The 11553-nt window shown below is 39.9% G+C and overlaps 1 protein-coding gene across 1 annotated transcript; it reads right to left on the reverse strand.

The window, feature by feature from the left end:
* Positions 1-418: 418 nt before the first annotated feature.
* Positions 419-1338, reverse strand: LOC113318903 (ribulose bisphosphate carboxylase small chain 1, chloroplastic-like). The gene is made up of 2 exons (XM_026567186.1): positions 1084-1338; positions 419-975 (listed from the first exon to the last, which is right to left on the reverse strand). Exons 1-2 carry the CDS (start codon positions 1261-1263, stop codon positions 601-603), a joined length of 555 nt encoding a protein of 184 aa, XP_026422971.1. The 5' UTR covers positions 1264-1338; the 3' UTR covers positions 419-600.
* Positions 1339-11553: the final 10215 nt, after the last annotated feature.

An 11553-nucleotide genomic window follows, 5' to 3' on the forward strand; every position in this document is an offset into this window, starting at 1 on the left:
GGCTAAAAATCATGAAGGCACTCACTTTAAGATTACCGGAACACATACGGGTGCCTACATACATTACAGAACAAAAGCTTTGGTAAATTGATACAACTCTATTTTGGCTCTTACACCGAAATTCTATAATACTACATTCGGCTCTGAAATCACCACCACCATGGCCCTTGCACCTAAATCTTACACTGCTACTAATTTGGCTTAAAAATTCACCACCATTACTACTATGAAATAAATGGTTGTAATGGTAGTCTTCCATAGACTCCATACTAAGCCTATGGTTGTTCCCATGGTACGTTCTCTTTTCCTCTTACAGATTTCAAATAACTGAGAAAATGAATTGGGTGGAATGTCACCGCAGCTTAAATACAAAAGCAATCCTTAATTATTATCATCATTATCTTATGCATCATATATATTGTGATAAACAAATAAAAACAATCGGATTAGACGATATTATTATTATCGTTGCTCATACACTCGAATCCATTTAAAGATACGAATAATATAACTCGCTAAAACCGAATTAGAAACAAATTAAAACAAAATAAAAAGACACAGAAATGAATTGGATTATGTCCCTTGATTAAGCTTCATCTTTTACTGTTCGTAGCTGGTGCTCTCGGGCTTGTATGCGATGAAACTAACACATTGTACTTGACGAACGTTGTCGAATCCGATGATTCTGATGAAAGATCCAGGGTATGCAGCCTTGGCCTCTTCTAGCTCCTTGATAACCTGGGAAGCGTCGGTACAACCGAACATGGGTAGCTTCCACATTGTCCAGTAACGACCATCATAATATCCAGGGGTGTTACCGTGTTCTCTGTAGACGAATCCTCTGGCGTCGAATTCCAAACAGGGAACCCATCCATTACGGAGAAGGTAGTCGACTTCCTTTGATAGTTGCTCGACAGTCAATGGGGGAAGGTATGAGAGGGTCTCAAACTTCTTCAAACCAGTTGGTGGCCACACCTGTTTGTGCAAAAATTCAAATATCATCAGCAATCTAGATAATAGATCAGAGTCATAAATACTTTAAACTGGCCGGATATTTGAAGATTGAAATTATAAAAGGGATACCTGCATGCAGTTAACTCTTCCACCGTTGCTGGCAACGGAGGTGATATCGTTTGATTTGCGGGTAACTGGGAATGCGGAGACGGATTTCAAGCCGCTGAATGGTGCAACCATGCTAGCTTGAGCGGGAGCGGAGCTCCTTACGGAGGCGACTGCAGCAGAGGAAATCATTGAAGAAGCCATTTCTTTTTTCTTTTCACTTCTGTGTGTTTAGCCAAGAAGATTTCCAAGGAATTAATAGGCATTCCTCAACTACCTTATCCATGTATAACTGTAATGAATGGACTCAATGCAAACTACCTTTTCTTTTATAAATCCATCCGTTAAAATTTTATCTTATGATTTCTGTGCCGTTGGATTCAGGAGACAGATGAGATTTACTTTGATTACCACATGAAATGAAAACCTTATCGTTAAGATAGCCTTTCAGTGAAAGGTTGTCATTCATCTTATCTCATCCATAGATTGATTGGAGGCCTAATGTGATGTGTAAGATTTAGTATTGAATCCTGTAATTTGAAATAAAATGTACTTTTGCAAAATATCTTGATACGAAGTGCTAAAAAAAGAGTCAGTTGACCAATCCTACGTAAGGAAATTGTAACCATCAAATGCTAGTGTCATATTAGTATCGGTTACCCCGAACCGAACAGGGCTGGCTAAAAGGAGTTGTCGAAGTATTTAATCTATACTAAATGTAATCTCCTCTTCTTCTTAATTATTTGGCCGAGAAGGAGTCGGGTAATCAATGGTAACCATCGGAATATCGACCTATTACCACGCCACCCATTACATGGTTAGGTTGAGATTTGGCTGAGAAAGCATTATAAAGTTCGAAAGTAATAATTATCTGTAGATGGCGAGGGAGTTTGTATAGCTTGGGAAGGTTACAATTAAGCTTGTTATGTGTAAAGTCATCCGAACGTATAGGCTGATAGTTTTATAGGGGGTACGTGCATTCATAATTTTCGGTATCACATCACCCATTAGATGATGCTCTTACTTTTACTTTCGGCCGTTCATACACCACATTATAAAATGAAGAACGTATATGAGTATTAATTTTCTTAGTACCATCTCGGAAAAACAAAACTAAACATCGTTGCTTATGAAGAATTAAAAATCCGATTTGACCGCCGAGCTGAGCGACGTTAGCTTGTAACCCAAGTGGGGGCCAAAGGATGGTTGGACGATTTATTAGAGATTGTGAATTAATAAGTGCCCCCTTGGGGCAAGGGAGCGCAGGAAGTAGAGTTGGGAGTAATTTTCTCTGGCTTATGCCTTGGATCACTTCACTCTGAAAAATCATCAATTCCTTGGAAAATCAATGTTTTAATAAGTCGTAACAAACCAAGTCCCCCCGGAGAAGAAGAGAAGAGAAACTCACAGAGAAGATCAAACTCAGAATTGGATTCCGACGCTTGCCCCATGGTACCTTCATTCATCCTCTGTTGAACAACCAATCTTTTTTCTCGTCGGTGTTAAAACACTAAAACACCGTTATCAACTGTTATTTAAACAGAGATATAAGTCTTGTTTTAAAAATGTGATAAAGATGGTTACCATTCCCTTTTAAGCAGGATCAGGGGCGCAGCTAAGATTTTGAAATAGTGTACTACAGCACCTCATGATTTTTACAACAAGTAACATCGGTACAATGAGATGCAATCTAGTGCAATTCTCTTTGAATTCTCCAAAGAATCAAAGTGTTAGTGAATCCCTTTGTTATTGTTGTTCTTGGTTGCCACTACCGTGTCAATTTCAATGAGTAACATCTTGTTTATTTGCAGCTGACTCGGCGTCTGGATCTGAGTCAACTTCTGACTCGGGCCGAGTCAGCAGTCAGACCGTTTGTTTTGCATTTTGAGTCAGATCTGACTCGATCCATGACTCAGACATAACCCCTGACTCCGACCCATTTGAGTCAGGTAACAAAATATCCCAGATTCACGGGACCAAACCACTGACTCACGTTTTTTGAGTCAGATCTGACTCAAAACAAACATATTGAGTCAGATCCAGATGAGTCAGGTGATTTCACTCAGATCCAGATGACTCAGATCCAGACGACTCAGATGAGTCAGGAGTAACCAAACATAGTGTAAATATGACCAGTACATGAGTGAGAAATGAAAGTTAAGACTAGGAACTGGGTTTGAAGTCTTGGGCTATCACTTCTACATTTTTAGGGTGTGCAAAATTCAATTGATAACTGATTTGGGCTTGAAAATCCAATACCCAATAGACAAATCTTGAATTTAAGGGTGTGCAATTTTTGCTTCACACTGCCTCCGCTCTGTGCATGAGCAATTAAGTAATAAGGATTAAAGATATTTTTCTTTTCTTTTGTTATCGAGAAAAAGAAGATTTTATTGGGAGAGAAATGATATGTACACAATTACAAAGAGTCAAAAAGAAGCAAGTTACATGAGAACGGCAAGAAAATCCAGGAATTAACTAAACCTATGTAAACGAAACTTGACTCTGACTCCTATTCGGCCAAATAAGAAGAGGAGGACTGACTTTATAGAGATTGAATACTCTGTATATTACATTTATTTAGTAATAAGGATTAAAGATTTTTTTTATTTTATCGAGAAAAGAAGACTTTACTGAGAGAGAAATGACATGTACATAGTTACAAAGAGTCAAACAAAGATGTAAGTTATATGAGATTTGCAAGAAAACCTAGGAATTAACTAAACCTATGTAAACAAAACTTGTTAAGGGAAAATACTTTCCCATGAGACGATGCACCAGTCAAGGTTATAGTTAAAGTCTCTTAGAAAGGCAGAACTCCAAACTATGATACTAACATTTATTTCGATGATAACCTGAGATGAAGATGGATTCAAACCTTGAAATATTTTCTGATTATGCTCTTACCAAATCATCTAAAGTATAATTGCTGAAAGCAAATCCTATATATTCTTTGCAGCCCCATGAATGTTTCTTGAAGACCAACTTTTGGTCAGCTGCAGATGGATGGTGGAGGAACCCAAGTGTAATAGTTTGGAGTAAGTGATTTCCAAATGTGTGTGGCAAATGGGCAGCTGAGGACCAGATGGGTGGTGGATTCACAACTATTAAGGGACATGGGACATCTGCTAGCACGCTTGAAGTTGCTTCTCTGTAAGGAGTCTTGCATGGAAATTTTACTGAGAACAACACGCCAATAGAAAAAACTTACTTTGATAAGTTGGTGGGAGTTCCATATATGCTTATATGGGAAGTTTGTGGTGGGCACAACAGGATCTACATGTGCGGTAGATAAAATGGTGCAGGCTGACTTTATAGAGAAGATACCCAAACTTGAGAGTGGCAAGATAACGAATCTACAGTGTTAGATAGACTGGCAGGAGTGGTGGGAAGAATATATCCAATAATCAGATCACCTACAGAACTTTGGACTCTTTGAGATTTCGCTTGCATTGAAAGGTCCAACTTAGTCCCTCGTGAGAGATATATTCATTAATTGAGTCGTTCTTGAGATCTACCGTAACATCCCGAATTTTTAGCATGGCGCATACGCAAAGATGCGTCATGGCATGAGATGAAGCTTCATCTCAAGTTTCTGTTGCGTTAAAAGGAACATTAGCCTAAAATCAATATAGCGTCAAGTATGACGCATTTGGCCAAGGGCCAATGTTGCATCATCATGATGCATTAGGCCAGTTGGGTAGATGGCCTTGGAAGATGCAGCGCAAAAATCGCGCATTATGCGTACGATTGGCTTATGACCAATATTGCGGAATCATTATGCATCAAACCAGAGATGGCTCGTCGAGTGAATATTGCACAATCATTGTGCATCAGTCCAGAGAGGACTGACCAAGTGAATATTGCACAATGATTGTGCAATACGCCAGAGTGAGTGTTGCGCAAAAATTCTGCAATAGCCAGAACGAGTATTAGGCAATCATTATGCAATAGCTAGATTGAGTGGCGCACAATCATTGTGCCTCACAGAACAGAACTCAGCAATCATTGCCGGTTATTCAGGGATACATGACACGACCATGAATAGTGAAGCACACATTTCAATCCTCTCCCCCTTTCTAAGTTGTAGAAGTGGTATAAGGTAACATATATAAGGATGGGTAGTTGGTTAAAGATGCATATGCGGACTATGCACTAAGTAAGCTTCATAGCTTAGCCGAAACGATATAAATGATGCTTATAGCTGTATCCTTGCTAATGGAGCATATGATGTGAAGGCATCACTATGCCATGTCGCAGACTCGATAATACGCAACCTTTGTGCATTTTGACGGAACGGTCTATGCGGACTAGGCCATTACGATTATTGCTAGGTCGCGGCCTTGCAAATGAGTTTTCCTTAAGTTGCTTGTCATATCATCTAATTGCGAGATGATTGTGGCATACGGGCCTCTCATATCATATAGCTCGGTAGCTCGACGCAAGAGATGATTGTGGCCAAACTTCATAAGGCAAGTTGCATTACACTCCTAGGATGCTCATACTTCCTATCAAGTCGTTCGAATTGGGAATGTACCAATGTCGCATTGGGCATTGCCTCGAAAGTAAGATACATTAATATGCAAGTTAGCGAAACTTGCATAAGCCTAAGGGACATACGTCATGAGCCTGATTGATGCACCCTTGGAACGAGCAAGACAAGTGAATGCTTTCAACAATTCCTAAGCTAAGTGAAGAGGGGTATTAGGCCGGCAATGACCTATGCGTAATCCCAAGGCATGTTTTATTACTGGACAAGACTCGGCAGTATGACGATTACTCAGCTAGATAGGAAATTCAGTGATGAACTTTCTACATTGAGGAAAGTCTTTATGCCCTGGTTCTATGGTAAGTTGGAATGGTGTGGAAGCTAAGTTAGCCGCTTCATGCTCCACGAGCATGCTTGCAAGGGCAATGAATATGAATTTTCCTAGTGTTAAGTACCGATTTGTAACATCATTATGGAGCATTGGGGGAGTTATGGCCTACGCGTAATTTTCCGGTCCGTCACAGTTGGTATCAAAGCAAGTTCCGAGATAACTCTAGGGATTGTACCGAGCGGACTCGTCAACGAGTATTTTTCCTTCAAAAAGGAAATAAAGTTGGAGAGTAGGCCAACTTTTGCGCGGAAAAGAGTTAGTAACTGCCAGGACAGTTACTTTGCGAATCGAGTCGAGCTTGTTTTAAGTACTGTGAGTTTGCGTGGCCTAAGTGGCACCCACTTACGAGTGGAAATTCGGAAGACCGTTCGGAACGGTAGGAAGACAATGGGACTGATCATCCCCACACGTTGGAAACTGGCCAACGGTGTGCGTTATCGGGCCGGCTAGCATCCCACTTACGAGTGGTAACCTAGATGACCGTCAGGGACGGTGAGCGACTGGATTATGTTCCATACAGTACTGCGCTGCGATCTTGTCATTTTTGATGACATCTTCGACTTTTTGAATCTTAGGGATTCCTGGGTGGTGGTATGGGATGCCATCTAAGATACCTTGTTGATATATCCTTTTCGAAACTGGCCAATTGAGATTCTTGGTAACGTTGTGGACTCTTTTTGGATTCCTGAGTATGCGGTATGAGACGTTTTCTCAGAAGGTCCTAATTGATGTTACATGAAAAACTGATGAAACCTTGTGATTTCTGAGCATCTGGTATGGGACTTTTGCTCAGGCATCCAAACCGAAGAGATTGTCCAAAATAGTTTTTGTATATTGAATTTCGGGGAAGAAATTATTTAAAAGGGTGAATGATGTAACACCGTGAATTTTTAGCATGCAGCATATGCAAAAATGCGCCATGGCATGAGATGAAGTTTCATCTCAAGTTTCTATTGCGTTAAGAGGAACATTGGCCTAGAGACAATATAACGCCAAGTATGGCACATTTCGAAGGCATATTCGCCAAGGGCCAATGTTGCATTATCATGATGTATTAGGCCAGTTAGGTAGATGTCCTTGGACGACGCAGCGTAAAAATTGTGCATTATGCGGACGATTGTCCTAGAGCCTATATTGCAATCATTGTGCATCAAGCCAGAGAGGGCTCACCGGGTGAATATTGCACAATCTTTGTGCATCAAGCCAGAGAGGGGTGGCTAAGTGAATATTTCATAATCATTGTGCAATACGCAGAGTGAATGTTGCGCAATCATTGTGCAATATTCAGAACGAGCGGTGCACAATCATTATGCATCACATAACATAACTCAGCAATCATTGTTGGTTATTCAGGGGTACATGGCAACGACCATGAATAATGAAGCAAGCATGTCATAGTCTCCCCTTTCCTAAGTTGTAGAAATGGTAAGTTAACATATATAGGGAGGGATAGTTGGTCAAAGGTGGATATGTGGACTATGCACCAAGTAAGCTTCATAGCTGCGTATGCGGACTATACCATGTCGCAGACTCGATAATTCACAACCTTTTTGCATTTTGACGGAACAGCCTATGCGGACTAGGCCATTACCATTATTGCTAGGTCGCGGACTTGAAAATGAGTTTTCCTAAGTTGCTTGTCCCTTCAAGGATGAACTACGGTCTATGCTTGATCCCTTTAGATTAAGAAAGGGTACGTAGGAAGCCGCAATGATTTGCAGCATTGCCGATCCAGTAGTTTGTCACTCATATCATCTGTCTCGGTGGCTTGACGCAAGATATGATTGTGGACAAACTTGATGGGTCAAGTTGCATTCAATTCCTTGGATGCTCATACTTCTTATCAAGCCATTCGACTTAGGCATGAACCAATGGCGCATTCGCATGGCCTCGAATGTAAGCTACATTGATATGCAAGTTAGCGGGGCTTGCATAAGCCTGATTGATGCACCCTTGTAACGAGCAAGACAAGTGCATCCTTTCAGCAATGCCTAAGCTAAGTGAAGAGGGGGTATTAGGCCTGCAATGGACTATGCGTAAGCCCAAGGCACGCCTTATGCCTAGAAATTACTCGGCAGTATGACGGTTATTCAGCTAGATATGAAATTAAGTGATGAACTTCCTACGTTGAGGCAAGGTTTTATACCTTTGTTCTATGGTAAGTTGGAACGGTGTGGAAGCTAAGTTAGCTGCATCATGCTCCACCAGCATGCTTGCAAGGTAAATGGACGTACATTTGCCTAGTGTTAAGGCCCGGTTTATAGAATTATTATGGCGCATCAGGGGATTGCTGGCCTACGCTCCCAGATGTAATTTTCCGGTCCATCACATTTACTATGCGAAATAAAGCATTAAATATAAAATGAAATCTCGATTCTCCTATTCATGCATGATGCACCAGTCCATATAAAACGATATAGTTTCTCTGTTGCCAATGTGTAAGGTAGACTGATTGGTTACTATTTGTGATTGCTTAAATATGCAAATGTTTGAAAACCAAGCACCCATATGCAATAGAAGAAATTTTAGGATCCCACATTGATTAGTATGCTCCATATTTAGTTGTGATGATTGAGTGCCATTACGAGTCAGCTTCAGTCTTAAATCTCCAGCCTTATTTTACGAGTAAAACTTGATTCATAAGCCTTAAATTTTTTATGTCCAACACACCCTCTTTAAAAGGTACGTATATTTGATCCCATCTGACTAGGTGAGAATTCGTCCCACCACCATCCCGAATGAAGTTTCACATCAGTCTGAAAAGCAATTTTATGGCTGAAACTGGGGTTTGATATACTTAGAAATAATAAATGATTAGGCCGGAGAGTACTTATTTAACTATTATGGCTTGGACGACCTTTGTGAGCTAAATTTTTTCCAAGGACCCAAGTTGTGTTCAAAATTTTTCACAATAGGATCCCATAAGGGTTTTGAATTGCTTTTCCCCTAAGAGGTATTCCTAGATATAAGAAAGGAAGTTTTTCCGTGAGACACCCTAGGCTTTTGGCCCATTGTTTAATCTCAGGAACATCCCCAGACCTACTTTGATAAGCTTTGACACTTCCCCGAAACTGCCTGATGGGTACACTTGACTTCCCTGAAGCCCGGAAACTGCCTCGATACATTTTAAGAGTCTCATGTGTAATACCATGGTTCGGAAAGTAGGGTTAACCCAACATAATATAGGTAATGGTTTTTCCTTTCCTAACACCCAGGCCTGATGGGTACACTTGACTGATCTATGGGAAAAAAAATTCTCAGTTAAATGTGCTCGGTCGAGAGTATCAAAGGATCGGTAACCACTCGAGAAGTTGCTGCTAGATGACTGCAGTAGTACCGTTAAAAATCATATACCCTTTGATAACCGCAGTGGGTAAGTAGGAACAATATCGATATTAGTCGGAATACAAGTAGGAATTGTTCACTTGTGCTCAGGTAGGTGCGCATGCTGGTCGGTTATGACAAATAATGTTTTCACAAGAGGCACCGAACATTTACATTATACCAAGGCCTTTTAAGCACAATTGTATCCATAGTTGCCAGAAAAATCTATACTTAAGAGTCCTCGGGCGGGAGTAATCCAAGGATGGGTTACCTCTCGGGAAGTTGCTGCTGGATAATCGCAGTGATGCCCGTTAAAAACCCAACACTTCCAGATAACCGCAGTGGTTACGTGGGACATTATCGGTGGATGGTCGGGTCATTACAAATGGTATCAGAGCTTACGACCGTTCATCTACCGAGGATGAGAAGGTATGCTGGACAAAGTTAGCCCATGTGCTTGTATCATGAGGGGAAGGGAACATCGGAGACCTGATATGTATACTAGACTGAGTTGTGGGAAAAAAATCTCATCTAAGCGCGCTCGGACGAGAGTAATAACAGGATGGGTGACCATTTGGGAAATTGCTGCTAGATGACGCAGTAGCTCTGTTAAAAATCCTACACTGCTGGATAACCACAGTTGGAAGTAGGAACAATATCAGTGTTAGTTGGGATACAACAAGGTATCGTTCACTTGTGATCGGGTGGGTGCATATGTTGGTAGTTTATGTCAAATACTCTTCTCACATTAGGCGGGGAAAGTTTACATTATACCGAGGAATTTTCAGCACAATTGGCTTTAGAGTTGGCAGAATAATCTACAGTAAAACGTGCTCCGGCGTGAGCAAGCTAGAGATGAGTGACCTCTCGGGTTTAATTACGGATTTTTTGTTGTTTTTAAAAAAGAAAATTTAAAAACGTTTTCACAGGTTTAATCACGAATTTAATTGTATTTATTCTGACATAAATTACTTGACCGTTTTTGGACTTTTACACATGATTTTATGGTGACAATGAAAACCAAAATTCATTCCCATTAATTTTGTCTTAATTGCGGAGGCTATAATAAGCCAGTTTTGAGAGCCAAAATGGTATGAGTTTTCTTTCTACTGTTTTTGTGAATCAAAAGACCAGTTTATCTTAGAAAGATTGAAAGAATGATAGTGATCGATTTCTTACTGTGTGCGTGAGAGATCGACGGAAGTTTTTCTCGGCTGTTTTATCCTGGGGACGTTGTGACAAAGAGAGACTGCTTGCACAAAACTCAAGGCAGAGCCACAAAACGTCTTAAAAAGAACGACCTGGTCGTTCAGCCGTCACTTTGTGTTTTTCGTTTAATCGTTGTTTTGCAGGTGTGAAATCGACCATTGTTCCAACAGTTTGCTTAGTTCGGCGGTCCGATCCGATTTTTAAGTCTTTATGAGGACAAATTTTTATTTCTATTTTTCCGTTGTGGTACTAAAATAAAATAGATTGCTCTATATCTTTCAATCAATAATGAGATTTGAGTGTCTTTATAACCACTATTATAGTCCCAACAGATGCGGGCCTATTTAATTCGTCTTCGAAAAATAAGTGGTATATGTTGCATTATGCAACAACACAAGACTGATAAATTAATAATCGGTCCAAAAGCAGCATATAGTTCCACGATTAAATTTTTAACAAATTATAAGTATCAAGAGATTCAAAAAAAGTGCTTTTCTTTGTTGTTTTTTTTTTGACAATCAACATATTTCATATTTAAGTTCATTCAAATCAAAACAGTGATTATATGTTCGCTTTCAAAAATAACAAAAACATCAAAATAAAAGATAATCAAAACCCTAATACAAATAAGGACATCAATTACAAGTAGATCGCGAAGAGAAAGAGCAATAAACTGCAAAGATATCCAATTTATTCTTATGTATAAGGGAGAGATGATTGTATATCCGGAAATGCTTTCCGACCATTTTATCAGATTGTATTCTTCTTCGATAAGAGATGCTCCTAAAATAAAGGAGTAATTTGCCCATGAATTTATTGATCCACACAAACACATATGCTGATTGAAAGCGATGTAGTGATGAAGCGTCGATGTTTTTGAATCGAGATAAACAAGCCACGAACCAGCCATTAAAATTTGAAGAACTCGCCCCACAATGGCGAAGAAAAATCGCCCCAAAACGACGAAGAAATATATCAAGCGACACAAAAAACGATGTAAAAACATCTTATTCATTGCCTACTACAAAAAAAAGAAGTGTTTTTGATGGTTCATATTTCTAGATAAGTTTCTGCCTTAATC

Source organism: Papaver somniferum, chromosome 1 (assembly GCF_003573695.1).
Source record: "Papaver somniferum cultivar HN1 chromosome 1, ASM357369v1, whole genome shotgun sequence".
Taxonomy (NCBI): Eukaryota; Viridiplantae; Streptophyta; class Magnoliopsida; order Ranunculales; family Papaveraceae; genus Papaver; species Papaver somniferum.

Bases quoted from the DNA above. Each gene is read 5' to 3' on its own strand.
- LOC113318903 (XM_026567186.1), bottom strand. From the start codon at position 1,263: ATGGCTTCTTCAATGATTTCCTCTGCTGCAGTCGCCTCCGTAAGGAGC. The intron at 976-1,083 runs GTATCCCTTTTA...TTGCACAAACAG, and splicing joins GAAGAGTTAACTGCATGCAG to GTGTGGCCACCAACTGGTTT.